The following is an 18,517-nucleotide window of genomic DNA, read 5'->3' on the forward strand; positions in this document are numbered from 1 at the left end:
TTTATGATAAAGTCAACAGTCAAAACGTATAAACAATCAATACTGGACGAAAAAACAATAACTGTTCATACCAACAACCGTCGTCGTACGACTGTATTAGTCTGTGAAAGACTGGTGATGACTTTCAAATATGTCGTATTTCGTTGCAACAGATTATTTATGTCTGTCCCAACTTTTTTACGGGTTGTGAAAGTCAAACAATGCTACCAGCAGTCATTTAAAAACTGTCAGAGTGCTTTACGGTGTTGTCACAGTCAAAATCTATTTATTACGGTCTTTGTTATAGTTGTGGCAGTTGCAAAATGTCTGTCCCAACCTTTTAATAGTTGGGACAGTTAAAATTTGTTTGTGTCAAGTTTTCAGACGTTGATGCAGTCAAAAAATGTTTGTCAGACTCACAACGTTTTTAGAGTTGGGACCGTCGTTAAATGTTTGTTACAACTTTCTAAGGTTTGGCACAGTCATTAAATGTTTATTACAACTTATACAAGGTTGACACAGTCGTTAAATGTTTAAAAAATACACTTCATATGTTGATACAGTCGGTAAATGTTTTTAATACAAATATTTTAGCGTAACGGTAGTCGATCAGCTAAAAAAAATCGCGTCTCATCCGGCTCTGAATATTTGATATAGTTGTGAAATAGTCCAACACTTATACTATTATCATCTATTGTGCGGCTGTTAACTTGTTTTCCTTTTTATTCATTTATTTTGCGATCGGTGTTTGTCTTTTGTCGTTTTCCGGTTATTGTCGCAGCATTGTCCGTTCAATTTTGACATGTGCGTTTGGCTTTAAATAATCCTTTAGGTATCTTACTTTTTATTTTATATATCTGTTTTATAACATTTTCATAACTGGATTTAAAAACCAGAAGTTTTCGTTTAAAATAGAGTTTTAATATTATTACAGAAGAATGAGAAGATGTTGATAATGGATTCATTCAAATTTATACTTGAAAAAGTTTTGATAATTTCTGCGGAATAGAAAATGGACCATGGGTGTACCTGAAGTAAATTTAAAGATTATTACTAAGTTAACAATATTGTACAGCATATTAAAACAGTTTTAACTTGAATTACTCCCTGGGGGACATTTCCGATGATTATAATTATAATTAATCATATATGTCAAGTTTCATTAAAAACGGAAAACAAACGGAAAACAAACCCTCTTTAATTTTTTGTCGGCAAAAAAAAACCGGACCTCAGGTCGGCCAGCTTTATTTTTACACAGAAAACTACATATGTTAGACCACAAGTACAATAATCTGAGCTGAAAAATTACAATCGGTGAGTAGAAATTATCAATATTTTAAAGCATGTCTATCGAATAATCATGGATCCATAATTTTGAAGGGAAAATGTGCACATTCGTCAGCTGTTTGTTCTTCCTACAGATATTGCGATACTCCGATAGGCTATGAATCAATGTTCTATATCACACTAAGTTATGCATCATTGAAAGTCATAAAGGACACCGTTCCCCTCCCCCTATTATCATGTGAATGTCATTTAATTTTTATTTTGCATACATCACCCTGAGTGGAATAACAAAGTTTACTCTTGATTTTCATCCTTTTACTGTTATACTCCAATATGTGGGGCATTGGTAAACTTTTATTGTGTGTGATGGCCTTAAATGTGACCGATAGTCTGATTCAGACCCCCCCCTTTTTCGTGGGAAAAATCTGGTTGATTACATGGGGAATCACTCAAGCATGACTGGATCCGCCCCCTTAGGTCAGTCAACGGGTCCCCTCACTTATGAAAATTCTGGATCTGCCACTGTGACCTATACATCATGTAGTGAACATATTGTATGTTAATATATTGCTAACTGTGGTCCTAAATTTGCATGAAATACTTGTCACTGGACTCTTTATAACCAACAACCAACCAATCTTTACATGTACGCATCCATATAAATGTGTTTCTTATGCTGGATTACTAGTATTTCCCTAGGTTTACTTTATCAGCTGATAGTTTTCGTTCTATTTAGAATGCATTATGACGTCACAATTTCCATTGAAAAAACATGCATACATTGTAGTACAAAGTATTATGACCGTGTACAAAAACATATGATTTGATCATAAAATGTTATGAAAATTATAAACTTTAAAATTAAATAGTGACTAATTAGTAAGTGTGCTTTTTTATTCAAATTTTAGATAATTCTCAAAACTATGAAATTGTATTTGATAATATAAGGTATTGAAAGTGAATAGGTATTAAATTGTTTGAAATAGCATTATTATCATCAAAATAAAACAATATTATTAAATTAATGTTCCTGAAACAATGCACAGAGTCATAAACAGTTCCCATTAAAACACAGTTGATTAAACAAATTTGTGCTAATTCCATTAGTAATTGTTTTATCATGGATTCAAGGATTCATATCCAAGTATTGAACAATGGTTGTGTAGGTTGTTGCCTTTTTTTTTCAAATGAAAAATTACAATGTCAGAATAAAAAATATATATTTAAGAATTTTATCATGTTAAAATGTGAAATTTTTATATAAATTGTGCCCTGTTAGCATGTTTTTTTAAAATCCATTGATGTCTTACATGTTATGTATGTATGTACATGTCTACTAAATTAAGTTTAACAAATATAGTTATATGTAATTTGTCAACTTTGTTTCTCAAACATGTCAAATAGTAGGAAGGGTAGGTCAACTATATTTGGTGTATGAAATGCTTGTAAGGTGAATATGTCTGATTGCAAGACGTACATCAGACCTCAATGAAATTGTCATGGTTCATTGCACAATGTTTAGCTTTTGTGATTTAACTATTTCCAAATGTTTCTCAGATGCTATAAACTACATGTACATGCATGACATGTATAGGATCACTATTTTTGGCATATTGGATATTCATAAGTTGTACAAGTTTCATAAGCAGGTTTTAGATCTGACCATGACCTCATGTCATATTTCATTGGGCAATATTTAGATTTCATGGTTTGGATGTTAAGTCTATTTCACAGACGCTATAAATAATAAATTTGGGTATGGAATGTCAGTTTGTAGGGTGTACATCATCTGTGTGGCATGGTTAATTTGACTGTGACTTCATTTGCATAGGTTATTTACAATGGAAAGTTTGTGTGATACCTGTACATGTAGTACATGTAAAATCTTCATACATGTAGGCAAAGTGGACATGACAGTTCAGCATGTGCACAGTCTGACACTCTTGTTTACATCTGACACCATTGATCATGTTTATCATGTTAATTATACAAATGTAGCTGCTTTTTGATAACAAAAGTCTGACAACTATTAACAATTGTTATAAATCATTTGATAATACTAGGTATTGTAGTCTTGTATAACATGTATAATATACAATAACCAAGTTTAGATGAGAAACCTGAGATTATTTTTTATACAAAAGCAACATTGGTACATGAGTGATGACAAATATATTGTGGTTAACCAAAGACTTGTTATGTTACAGGTGATCTGCCCTTATTCATATTTTTCTACAAATCCATTCTATCTGCTTTTGAATAAATGTCTTCTAAATATATATCCCAAGATGCTTAACAACATTTTCCATAAACACAATAAGCATTACAATGTCATACATGTATTATTCACTATTAGTGAGCTGTTAGTTATAATTTATTTATAATATTTATGTTTGGAAGCATATTTTTTGGGTTTTAATTTGCTATGGTTTTGAAAACTTCTAGCAAAAGAAAAAAACCAACCTGAAATGATTTTTTTCTTTTCAAAAAGTGGTCTCAAGAACCAATCTCCGGCGCAGAGATCATATATCCGTTCCGTTCAATACTTTGTAACACTACACTCATATTAAGTGTAGTATTGCGGAGCACGTAAGGAACGGATATGATCTCTGCGCCGGAGATTGCTCCAGAACGGGATGATAATTGGATTTTGTTTTGTAAGAGTTAATGTATCAACTATGTTTGTACATTATAAACATGTATAGCATGGTGTGACAGGCATATGTAAATACAAATAGACTAAAATTTATATATATACTAGAACACACCCGTGATATCGCGGGTCCGTGACTGAATTAAAGTATAGAACTATGCGCAAGACTTATTTTTGTATTAGTATTGTCATCTGATAAAGTCATGGCGATTATAAGATAGTTATCACAGTTTTCTCTGCTTTCAAAACTTTCTGTTTGAACCCGTCTAACTGGAACTTCTCAATTATTGGTAATATTAATTGTTTGGAAAACAAAAGGTCCTGGGATGGAGTATTTTTTTAATCAACAGCATTGTCCTAGATTAGTTATAAATAAAGTTGAATTCTTTGATTCGCTGTTTTACGTCATGCCCGCTAACAAATTATTTTTAGTATTCGTATTGTTATCTTATAAAGTCTTACTGATTAAAATACTACAATAGGTAACAATTTGACAATTTGGTAGTGTCAACCCTGTGATTATGACCCGTGTATATAGCATTTCCTGAATACACCATTTGGTGGTGCGGTGCGCCTGTCAGATGCGGAACGTATACAGATAAGGTAATAGGTAACAGATGAATATACTATTGGTATCGGTATCGGACTCGACCCGGAACTTCTTAATTATTGGCAATATTAATTACGTGGAAAACAAAAGGGCCTGGAGTGGTGTAATTTTTAATCTACACCTTTGTACTATATTAGTTATATATAAAGTTGAATTCTTTGATTCGTCGTTTTTACGTGATGACGGCTGACAAATTGGACCTCGTAATTTTAGTATTATAGATATATATATGATAATAAACTGATGAAACTGAGTAAACTGCAGTGCTATTATGAGACATAAACCCAACATCAACTAAATAATTATCTAGAGGTTATTATATATATACACTGAAAACTTTACAACAGATTCACCCATTGGAGAACGAGAACCAGGCATCATTGATGGTGACACATGGATAAAATCATAATTACTCAAAATAACGATACAACAATGTTAAGAAAAGCTGCAATTTTTTTAATAAGATCATTATTTTATAAATAAAATAACATGGTTCTAGTTTACAAATTAGACAATTTTTCACCGAAAACCCAATGACATAGAAGTTAGCAACTGAACTTGCAAATTTGATAAGGTCAGCATATCTATTTTAAACATACAGTGGACATGACATATAGGCAACCAGTTTATATATTTTCACTCCGACAATGGCCAGAATACTCATTTTCAGTCCTTCCTTCTTGTAAAGTGTGTCCTAAAAAAAGTGTATGATTTAAAAAAAATTCTAAGGTGAATATAATCGGAATAATGGACCCATTTGCCTAATCTATAAATGTGACCATTTAAAATTTCCATTACTGTACTGTTATGACTGTACATCTAGTAAAATTGTTAGTTTTCTTTACTGTTGAATCATATATCATTATTGGACAAGCATTCATTTGATTGATAAATTTGAATTTGAAAATTGAAATGGGTAAAATATTTTGGATACGCGTTAGTACGACATCTGATCAACTGAAACCACATAAGAGAAACCGATGTCAGTCTATAGAATTTAACAAGACCGAGTCTAAAGAATACAACAAGTTCTGAACCGTGATGGGATAAAAGAAGATTTGATTTCCCTGTCTGAAACAATGCGAGTTTTCTTGTTTTGAATATTTGAACTTTAACGGGCGCTAGTTATTTTGTCGGGTCTGGTACATTACGTCTAGTTACAAGTATTTATAAATTCTCTTTTTACAAAATATATATGGTAAATTGGTTGAGAAAAATCCGGTGAAAAAAGCCCGGTGTGAAAAAATGATTGATTTCGCGAGTGATACTATGTTTACCTCAATCAGGAATGCTGAAGTGCTATTTACATGTATCAAGTACATTTGAACTTCAAATAGACCATTTGGTTCAATATACAGTACAAGGTCGAGTTAATATTGAATACTGGTATTTAAAAATAAAATACGATAAAATAAAATAAATTAAAAACGGTAAAATAAAACGAATCAAATTTTGATAGATTTATGATTTTTTATTGTTTTTTCATAGCTCCAAAAGATGTGTTTAATGGTCATCATAGCTTTGATTTATTTTTTATATGTATAGAAATCAAAATGGTTAATACGGCAATATTTATAATTTTACAAGAAAAAAATGTAGCCCAAACAAAAGCTCAGAATAAGTGTGTGAAATAAGCCCTCTGGAAAATTTTAAGCAGTAATTTAATATTGAGATAAGTGAATCAAGTGTGTATAGTAGGATGTTCCCGCTAGGTTAAGAGTATATCATTTATATTTACCGCTATTATGAAGTAATGTGATTCGTAAAACTACGGGTATTGAAAACAACCTTGTATGCATGAATAATTTAACTAACACCTACCCAATTACTAAATTAATTAAATTTGTTATACAGATATAAAATTGAAAATTTGTCAAGTGTTAATATAGTTAAATATACTTTTGGTTACACATATATTGGGTAATCTTTTTCGATTTATCTGTTAGTAGTTATCTATCTATTATATATTGAAATTACAGGTATCTAGTGCTAGTTCCGATTTTGTTCGAAGAGATTAGAGGCGAGGAAGTGTTTAAAATTTATATAAATCCAGCACATTCACATAATAAGCGATTACAAAAAAAAATATTTTTAAATCAATATCTATCTCAAATTAATGTATTAAATGGGTGTGATCAGGGTTTCCGCTGGCGGTCGCCATTTTCGCAATTTGCGAAAAAATAACAATTGTGGCGAATAAAATTTGTCATTGGCGAAAGAATTTGGCGAAAGAAATATATAACAATTTATTTTCAGCCATCTTGGTTATTTACTTTTTTCGGTTTCTCTGAATTTTACCGATCAGACAATACTCGGAATTCACCTTGAACTCGTTAAGATTTTGACCGAAAATCATTAATCAGCTGATTGCATTCAAAGCTATCGACATCAAAGGACTACTTAATAAAGGTGTTGATTGTATGATATGACAAAATTATATAGTTAAATGGCTTCTGTCATATGTCACAAAAGGGTTTCTTAACCACTTTGCGACGCACGTGTTTAAAGCAAATTTTTTACGCTTCCTCTCCTTCTTTTGTATGATAGTCCAGAAAAGAAAATTGCTGTTATGACGAAAAATGTTCAAAAGCAAGAAAGGTCTCTGATTGAAAACTTTATCATTTAACTTTCATATAGATTATTGATTTGAGTGGGTACTTCAAAGTCGTTTCAGTGATACACGTGTTTCCAGCATATACTTTTACTTATTTCCGATGGTCTAGAAAAGAAAATTGTCGTTATGAAGAAATCTATTCAAAAGGTTGGCACGAGAGTAACCCTCCAATGTAATGACTACACCTTACACGAGGTATCAATCCCAAGTGATAAGATGATTCGTTTTGTTGTAAAAAACACTTCTTACTTAGTGTGTGTGTGTGTGTGTGTGTGGGGGGGGGGGGGGGGGCTGAAAAAAAGGAAAATTTTAAAAGAAAAATATATTTGTATTACTTGGCGAAAAAAATAATAAAGTGGCGAAAAAAATAATTGACCCAGGGGAAACCCTGGGTGTGATAGTTGTTTCTTTTTTTCACAACCTTATATTGCACACGGTAAAATTGTTTTACAAATAATTTAACCTATCCCTGACGGTCAGAAATTGTGTATCCGTGACTTTTAAGTCTTAATGACGATCAATGTTTCGAAGTTGCTACGCTTATGAATAAGCTATGACTATACAATAGTTGTATCAATCATATTTTTACTGTTACAACCTTTTCAGCGTTTAAACAGTTTATTTATGACTTTTGGACAGTAATTAAATAACTGTTTCAACTTTCAAAAGGTTGCATCAGTCTTCAACCCTTTCGGCGTTTAATCAGTTTATTTATGACTGTTGCAAAGTTTTTCGAGTTTTGAGACAGTTGTAAATCAACTGTTACAACTTTGAATCGAGACAATCAATTTGATCACATCATCTGCATTACAACATCTCATGAACTTGCGTATCAGTGTGAGCGGTCAAAGTAGAAAAGAAAATGATATATCAGAACCGAAACAGCTATATGACATAAATAGACCTTATAAACCGAAATTTGAAGAAAGTTTTGTCCTTCTTTTTTAACAATTGTTGCACACGGAAAAACTTGCGTGAAATGATCTTTTAAGTTCCACAAACAATGTTCAGTAATCTTATCACAGCTATTAAAAGTATCTAACGAATACCTAACAACCGCATAACAATATGCAAAAATGGAAACAAATGAACATAAACAGTGTTTCACTTAGTGAAAAGGTCTGGACTGTTATTTTGTGTCATTTCTCCTTTAAGTAGCACTAAATTTGTTTTGTATTTGTCAATATTATGAGTAAAGTCTTTTACCTCATATTTTCATACTTTTCTTCTTAAACTTGATTTCCTGAAATGATTCAAAGATTTTCAGAAGAAAATAAATGTTTGTAATTAAATGTTTATACTTAGCTTTAAACATGGTCTGAAACAAGAGAGACTATCTTACTCAATACCGGTACATGATGATGGATGTATTTGACGACCTTCACTGGATTTACATCCCTCGCACGGCTGGTATTTTACTCAATACCGGTACATGATGATGGATGTATTTGACGACCTTCACTGGATTTACATCCCTCGCACGGCTGGTATCTTACTCAATACCGGTACATGATGATGGATGTATTTGACGACATTCACTGGATTTACATCCCTCGCACGGCTGGTATCTTACTCGATACTGGTACATGATGATGGATGTTTTTGACGACCTTCTCTGGATTTACATCCCTCGCACGGCTGGTATCTTACTCAATACCGGTACATGATGATGGATGTATTTGACGACCTTCACTGGATTTATATCCCTCGCACGGCTGATATTTTACTCAATACCGGTACATGATGATGGATGTATTTGACGACCTTCTCTGGATTTACATCCCTCGCACGGCTGGTATCTTACTCAATACCGGTACATGATGATGGATGTATTTGACGACCTTCACTGGATTTACATCCCTCGCACGGCTGGTATCTTACTCAATAATGGTACATGATGATGGATGTATTTGACGACCTTCACTGGATTTACATCCCTCGCACGGCTGGTATCTTACTCAATACCGGTACATGATGATGGATGTTTTTGACGACGTTTACTGGATTTACATCCCTCGCACGGCTGGTATCTTACTAAATACCGGTACATGATGATGGATGTATTTGACGACGTTTACTGGATTTACATGCCTCGCACGGCTGGTATCTTACTCAATACCGGTACATGATGATGGATGTATTTGACGACCCTCACTGGATTTACATCCCTCGTACGACTGGTATCTTACTCAATACTGGTACATGATGATGGATGTATTTGACGACATTCACTGGATTTACATGCCTCACACGGCTGGTATCTTACTCAATACCGGTACATGATGATGGATGTTTTTGACGACCTTCACTGGATTTACATCCCTCGCACGGCTGGTATCTTACTCAATACCGGTACATGATGATGGATGTATTTGACGACCTTCACTTGATTTACATCCCTCGCACCGCTGGTATCTTACTCAATACCGGTACATGATGATGGATGTATTTGACGACCTTCACTGGATTTACATCCCCCGCACGGCTGGTATCTTACTCAATACCGGTACATGATGATGGATGTATTTGACGACATTCACTGGATGTACATCCCTCGCACGGCTGGTATCTTACTCAATACTGGTACATGATGATGGATGTATTTGACGACATTCACTGGATTTACATCCCTCGCACGGCTGGTATCTTACTCAATACAGGTACATGATGATGGATGTATTTGACGACCTTCACTGGATTTACATCCCTCGCACGGCTGGTATCTTACTCAATACCGGTACATGATGATGGATGTATTTGACGACCTTCACTAGATTTACATCCCTCGTACGGCTGGTATCTTACTCAATACCGGTACATGATGATGGATGTATTTGACGACATTCACTTGAATAACATCACTGGCACGGCTGGTATCTTACTCAATACCGGTACATGATGACGGAAGTATTTGACGACATTCACTGGATTTACATCCCTCGCACGGCTGGTATCTTACTAAATACCGGTACATGATGATGGATGTATTTGACGACATTCACTGGATTTACATCCATCGCACGGCTGGTATCTTACTCAATACCGGTACATGATGATGGATGTATTTGACGACCTTCACTTGAATTACATCCCTCGCACGGCTTGTATCTTACTCAATACCGGTACATGATGATGGATGTATTTGACGACCTTCACTGGATTTACATGCCTCGCACGGCTGGTATCTTACATAATACCGGTACATGATGATGGATGTATTTGACGACATTCACTGGATTTACATCCCTCGCACGGCTGGTATCTTACTCAATACCGGTACATGATGATGGATGTATTTGACGACGTTTACTGGCTTTACATCCCTTGCACGGCTGGTATCTTACTCAATACCGGTACATGATGATGGATGTATTTGACGACCTTCACTGGATTTACATCCCTCGCACGGCTGGTATCTTACTCAATACCGGTATATGATGATGGATGTATTTGACGACCTTCACTGGATTTACATCCCTCGCACGGCTGGTATCTTACTCAATACCGGTACATGATGATGGATGTATTTGACGACCTTCACTGGATTTACATCCCTCGCACGGCTTGTATCTTACTCAATACCGGTACATGATGATGGATGTATTTGACGACCTTCACTGGATTTACATGCCTCGCACGGCTGGTATCTTACATAATACCGGTACATGATGATGGATGTATTTGACGACATTCACTGGATTTACATCCCTCGCACGGCTGGTATCTTACTCAATACCGGTACATGATGATGGATGTATTTGACGACGTTTACTGGATTTACATCCCTTGCACGGCTGGTATCTTACTCAATACCGGTACATGATGATGGATGCATTTGACGACCTTCACTGGATTTACATCCCTCGCACGGCTGGTATCTTACTCAATAGCGGTATACGATGATGGATGTATTTGACGACCTTCACTGGATTTACATCCCTCGCACGGCTGGTATCTTACTCAATACCGGTACATGATGATGGATGTATTTGACGACCTTCACTGGATTTACATCCCTCGCACGGCTTGTATCTTACTCAATACCGGTACATGATGATGGATGTATTTGACGACGTTTACTGGATTTACATCCCTTGCACGGCTGGTATCTTACTTAATACCGGTACATGATGATGGATGTATTTGACGACCTTCACTGGATTTACATCCCTCGCCCGGCTGGTATCTTACTCAATACCGGTACATGATGATGGATGTATTTGACGACCTTCACTGGATTTACATCCCTCGCACGGCTGGTATCTTACTTAATACCGGTACATGATGATGGATGTATTTGACGACCTTCACTGGATTTACATCCCTCGCACGGCTGGTATCTTACTCAATACCGGTACATGATGATGGATTTATTTTACGACCTTCACTGGATTTACATCCCTCGCACGGCTGGTATATCATTGATTTGTTTCTTTTCTGGTCTTCGTGTTGTTTTTGCCATGGCATTCTTAGTTCGTATTTTGACTTCCTAGTTTGAATATCGCTTTGCATTTTGTTGCTTCTCTCGTGTAAAGTATATATAGAAACCCTTCTTTACAAATGACAACTAATGATTTAAAAATAAAAGGATTGGATACCCTCATAAAAAATGATTCACTATAAATCTAACATTGATATCTTAATACATTAGATTACATGTAGTAGCATAACATATCATGCTTAGCAAAAGAGACACTGCAGCTAGATACTGGTATATTGATGAGGTGAAAAGTGATGTTTATATTACTTTAATGTGACAACTTATGTTTTAAATAAAATCATAAGATTGCTGTGGAATAAAATTCAACTCTGTAAATATCTCTTTATCGTACTCTTTGGTCGATAGTATTTTCATAAGATTATTTACTTTACCTAAATCGATATAAATACATTTATCCAAATCAAAATAACAACATTAATGAACATCCTTCTAAACTCATGCAAATTTATAAAACAATGAATGTCCTTTGAATATTTTATTTTTATGAATTTCTATTAATCAAAGATGCGGGGCTAATGATTTTTTATGTCAGAACCTCAGAAATACACGTGGTCAACACTTATACTAATTGTTAACAATAATAATTCATTTTGTATTGCAGTAAAGCCTTGATATGTATCTTTTAACTGTAAGGATTATAAATATTCAACGACCTCAATGACAGAAGGATGACATAAATTGTTAGGCGTGGAGCAAAGTGAGTACCACATTCTCTTCATGTTAGAAAAGCGTTCGTTTGTATTATTTTTTTTCATCATTATCGTGGTTTTCACTGTAGATACACTAAATGATATGTTGTTCGGCATTGAAGTACTGTACGATGACGAACATCAATGAATTAATGTTTATTTGCTTTTTAGGAGCTTATACATGTTATAGGGATTTTATGTCATGATCTGATACTATTTGTAATCTTTCCGATTGTGTTGTAAGATTAAAGAACATAAAGATTAAAATATATAAATGCAAAATACACACACTTGCCGGTTTATCCCCTTTCAGTGCTTTTCCATTGGACGGAACAGCAATAAAACATGAAGCCGTTTCGCCAGAAATGTAGTCAACCAAAGCGCATGTTGTTTGGAAAACAAAAAGGTTTATGAAATACAAGAAAACAGTTTCCAGCAACACAGTTCTGGTATAACAGTAGCTAGTTCAGAGCCAATATCAACGATTCAAAATCATGTATCTACGACTAAAGTATCAATCAGTAAACACATCAAATCTACAATTGATACATGTATTGACATATTGTAGAACTGGGAACGCACATATGTATATAAACAAAACACATTTAACTGACTGATACCAAAATAAATATGTATACCAATAAAAAACATATGTTAAAAGATCTGATTAGAGTGTTAAATTGGAAATCTTTTAAAATTAACGGTTTTATTTACAGGATAAATAAGTACACAGCCTTGTATATCATCTGACTAATTCTTATCAGTGACACACTTATCCATACTTTAACGTCAGTTTATTATGCAATTCTGACCTCAGACGACCATGTTGAAGATCAGTCGACATATGATGGTGTTTATTATTTGTATAGTCCTTTTTATATCAGGTAAGTTATAAATGATCATAACATTAAACAAAGGCAACTTCAAGGATACTAACGGAATGTTAGAAAACATAAAAAATATGCAGGGAACTATATATTACAGACATACATTCCGGCAACTGTCCAAGATACCTTATTTTGCAGAGGCATTTCAAATTCCAAAACTGTTCACCTTTGTCGGTTTTATTTGTAGAACTTTTTTTTGAAATTTCATTTTAATTGTCTTTCATATTAATGATATGATTTATTTCAGAGGTTAAGAGAGCTACGGTTCAAGTTCAAAAATAAATTCTTGCAAACAACAACGTGATTAGATAGATTATTTGTTCTGATGCCAAGCTTAAATGGGTAAAGTAGAGACATATGTGAATGACATTTTTTTTTCTGTGACCTAATGTAGTCTCGTGTAGTGACAGTAAGTATTGAAGAAATCACCGAGAAACTAAGGTTGCATCTGTTTCAAGCTAGATTGACTTTATTGTATAGATTAGACCGTTGGTTTTTCCGTTTGAATGGTTTTAAACTTAGTCTAGTACTTTTGTGGGTCCTTTATAGCTTGCTGTTCGGTGTGGGCCCAGGCTCCGGGTCGAAGACCGTACCTTGACCTATAATGGCCTACTGTTATAATTGTGACATGGATGGAGAGTTGTAGACGAAACGCGCGTCTGGCTTAATATATAATTAAGTCCTGGTATCTATGATGAGTTTATTTATACGTAATATAATTGTGGATCACAGTGGTAAAATTAATTTTAGTATTACTATTCCTTTTCAGAATCGCATGTCGAAGCTGTAGACCTTGCATCACCTGAAGTTTTTGATCCTGTTTTTTATTCTAACAATCACCATGAAGTGATGTCACATGGTGTTAATACACCGGAAGCTGCTAAGCAACACTGGCTTGCGCATGGCATAGATGCTGGATGGCAGGGATCGGGACAGTTTCATTCAAAAGAGTACATTGCAAGGTACATTTTACAAATACTCACACGACTACCTCAATACCATACCTCTGAACTCAATAAAACTAGCCAATGTTCATATGATTACTATTGTCGGTATAACTTGTAGCTAGATGTGACTAACTTTGTTAAAAAATCTACAACTTAAACATCAGATTTAAACGGGCAGACGGCAAACACTTTTGATTATACATGTTGTACCACTCAAGCATTCGTAAAAACAAATGTGTTTAAAAAGGAAAAAGGAGAACTCAAACATATCAAATGATAATAAAATTTCGCAAACACAACATTTTGTTTTTAATAGAACGTGCTTTGTTACCGTAGAGCGGGTTATTTTCGCGGGTGTAAAATTTCGCAATTTTCAATAAATAAGGTATACGAAAAATTTTGGCGGTTATTATTTTGGCGGATTCAACATTTTTAACATTACCTTTGCATGTACATTTTTAAATTGGCGGAATTTATTTTGGCGATTTTGTTCTATCCGCGAAAATAAGCGAAAATTTACACCCCGCGAAAATAACCCGCTATACGGTATTTTGTTTATGACTGGATATCTCTGAATAGAAGTTAGATCATCAATATCTCGTTTGATGGTTTGGAATGATTTTAAAATGTATGATTCTGCGGCATTTTCTTTCGGATGTATCAGAATGGAGTTGACTGTATTGTATTTGAAAACTTTTTCAGCTTTTAACATGATATTCCGAATTAACTTAACTTACTTTAAACAAGATATTCTATCACATTGTGAGTAAACTCAATTTGTGACTATTATATCGACCATTTTGTGACCATTAAATCGACCATTTTGTGACCATTATATCGACAATTGATGCCTGAAAATTAAGAAAAGCAAACAAAACCACGACAAAACGGATTACGTTTAAAGATCATAGTAATAAAGATAAGGTGACTCAATTGAATAACATAAATTTGTGAAAACGTTTTTGAACTTTTTAGGTCTACATGTATGTCACAAACCGTGTTTGTAGCCTTGTTTGAATCTTTTCATAGGTATCCTGATCTCCAAAAAGCTTTTGGAAATAATTATAGAGCCGCCATTCAACATTATCTGACATTTCACAGCTCTGAACACCGTGATGGCTTATCAACTATTCAGGATTTTGAAGGCCGCTGGACTGCATTAAATCATGGGATATATATCGGTTCCTCTACTCGAACAGGTGGCGCTGTGGACAGTCTTACATGGAACAATAAAGAATTTATCAATTCTTGGGATCACGGGCGTCAGATGCAGATGGCATGCAACACTAACAAATACACCGAGTGTTACAACCCTACGGAAGCTGGTGGTGTTTGTGACGCCGCACTCCCTACAACCCACACTCATATAGATTGGGTCCATGTTCATGGAAATGTAATGGAAAGTCAGGTAAGTAAATATGGTGACGTCACAAAAATTATTAACTTAATAGGTCAAATATTATAAAACATGGCGACTTAAAGTTTTATTTTTATTTTCTCATACCACTCCTAAAAAAATGTGATATCCACTTTATCTGTTGTTTGTGTCTGATATAAATTAATATTCATATCAATGTATATGGTTTACTTTTATAAATTGTTACTTGGATTGAGAGTTGTCTCATTGACACTTATACCACATCTTCTTATATCTATATATAGAAAAAGAACTATGATTTGTAATAGGTTCAATCGAGTTGTGTATACATTTAAGGATAAAAGAGGGACGAAAGATACCAAAGGGACAGTCAAACTCGTAAATCTAAAACAAACTGACAACGCCATGGCTAAAAATGAAAAAGACAAACAGAAAAACAAAAGTACAAAAGACACAACATAGAAAACTAAAGAATAAACAACACGAACATAAGCTGTCAACGCTATGCTTTAACATATCATACTCACCTTAACACAATTAACAGTGGTGGTAGATGTAGGACAAAGGTCCGCCTCGCGAGTAAGTCCAGAAGCATGAACATATGACAGGTCAAATCATTTAAGAAATTAAAGAACCTTAATGAGCACGCTCACATACCCCACGTCCCCACATTGTCATTGGAGAAATAAAATATGTGTAAGAAAAAAAAATTGCATCATTATTTCCTGTCAATATGCACATCTGCATAGTATGTCCTTATTATCTACAAAGTTTCATAAAATTATGTTGTGTGGTTTCAGAGGAGTTGAGATGACAAACTGTTGCAGTAGTTCACTAAAGCAAATAAGTTCATGAAGTTCAAAGGGACGAAACTCCTAGAACAAAAATTGCATCATAATTTACTGTCGATATGCATATCTATATAGTATGTCCTTATTATCTGAAAAGGTTTCGTGACATTCTGTTGTGTGGTTTGAGAGGAGTTGTGATGACAAACTGTTGCAGTAGTACATTAAAGCAAATAAGTTCATGAAGTTCAAAGGGACGTAACTCCTAGAAAAAAATTGGATATTTCCTGTCAATATGCACATCTACATAGTATGTCCTTATTATCTGAAATGGTTTCGTGAAATTCTGTTGCGTGGTTTGAGAGGAGTTGCGATGACAAACTGTTGCAGTAGTACATTAAAGTAAATAAGTTCAAAGGGGCGTAACTCCTAGAAAAAAAATTGAATCGCAATTGCCCGTCGATATGCACACCTACATAGTATGTCCTTATTATCTGAAAAGGTTTCGTAAAATTCTGTTGTGTGGTTTGAGAGGAGTTGCGATGACAAAAACCAGGAACGACGGACGGACTGACGGTCGGACGGGTCAAAAATATTATACCCTCCGCAACCCGTTGCGTGGGGTAAAAAAATGACATGCAAAACAACTATTTGAATACTAAGGGTTGAATTGGAAAAATTATAGAGAAAAAAATTGAGAGTGCAAACCCCTGATTTGTATATATATAACGATTTGACTACTACTACTTAGTATTATTGCAAAATCTCCTGCATAAATACCAGTACATACTAGTACATAATTTTGAGTTTACGAAAGTCGGCAACGTACAAAAATACTAAACTCCAAGGAAAATTCAAAACGGAAAGTCCCTAAGTAAATGGCAAAATCAATTGATAAAACACAGCAAACGAATGGATAACAACTGTACTATTCCTGACTTGGAAGGGACATTTACAAATATAAAAAATTGTGGATTGAACCCGATTTAATAGCGCTAAACCCCTCACTTGTACGATAGTCGCCTCAATTTCCGTTATATAGACAATGATGCATGAACAAAATGTCACAAATAGGGGGACAAAAACAACACGACCCCATCAAAAACTAGGGATGATCTGAGGACCTACGGAAGTGGGAGCAGCATATGTTTATATTTTATTCTTAATCTTTTGACAGGTTCATCCAGCATTTTGGAAACCAGTTAAACCTACATCAGGAACACAACATGATTGTCATTATGGAAGATTGTGTCCAGCACACCACGGCTACCGCTCAACTTACGACTATCCTTTTCATAAGAAGATAACAATAGGAACACATGGCATTAATAATTGTTTTGAATTTGTATCCAATTTTACGATAGGCGGAAACTGGCCTCAAGACGACTTGTTAATTCAGATGGAATCACCTGCCGTTTACTTGACCTACGAATTTTCAGAACAATACTCATTTAATCCTACCACAAGGCTTGCTGAAAATTATCATACTACCCATTTACCAGTTATTCGATCGACTCCAGACCATAATCATGCACTTGGGGCATACACTCCACCAGGACAGGATACGGATATACGTGAAAATTACGACAGTCATTTCTACACAAATATAAATTTTGCTATTACGACTGCAAAATTCAATGTAATATTCTATAAGAGACCTCATGGTACAGGGGTTCGTCAGTATGTTTACAAAACGTACTTCTGTGTCGGAACCTTAAATGACGTCACTAGTTGTTTACATAATATTATGACAGCTGTTCCAAAATAAAATTTTGCTTGGTGTTGAATAAAGAGTTCCATGAAAATATTAATGGCTCTATTTCTTTTATAACAACTGCTCAATAAACCAGTCTTCATTGACAAAAAAATAAATAAATGTATGAAAACGTATCAGTATACACGAAATAAAACAATCAAAATAAAGCCCCCCCCCCCCCTAAAAAATGAGGAAAACCGCAATCATTTCTTACAAAAACACTGGCAGTAACGTCGTCATATCGATATGTGTTTAGTGCAGTGATTTGATCATAGCTTGGTTAAGTTGAACATGGTTATTTTTAGTGTTATGTATGAATGATAAACAATGACATGCTAAAAGAATTATATAGTTGGACACAAAATAAGAATTGACATTCGTTTCATATACACAAAGAGAGTGATTTGTTTACTGTCCATTACAACACA

At 34.5% G+C, this 18,517-nt stretch overlaps 1 protein-coding gene across 1 annotated transcript; it reads left to right on the plus strand.

Moving 5' to 3' along the window:
- Positions 1-1,174: 1,174 nt before the first annotated feature.
- LOC134681199 (uncharacterized) lies at positions 1,175-18,140 on the plus strand. The gene is made up of 5 exons (XM_063540698.1): positions 1,175-1,293; positions 13,050-13,217; positions 13,990-14,182; positions 15,197-15,575; positions 17,511-18,140. The coding sequence occupies exons 2-5, from the start codon at positions 13,157-13,159 to the stop codon at positions 18,099-18,101; spliced, it is 1,224 nt and encodes a 407-aa protein (XP_063396768.1). The 5' UTR covers positions 1,175-1,293; positions 13,050-13,156; the 3' UTR covers positions 18,102-18,140.
- Positions 18,141-18,517: the final 377 nt, after the last annotated feature.

This window comes from Mytilus trossulus, chromosome 8, assembly GCF_036588685.1.
Source record: "Mytilus trossulus isolate FHL-02 chromosome 8, PNRI_Mtr1.1.1.hap1, whole genome shotgun sequence".
Classification (NCBI taxonomy): domain Eukaryota; kingdom Metazoa; phylum Mollusca; class Bivalvia; order Mytilida; family Mytilidae; genus Mytilus; species Mytilus trossulus.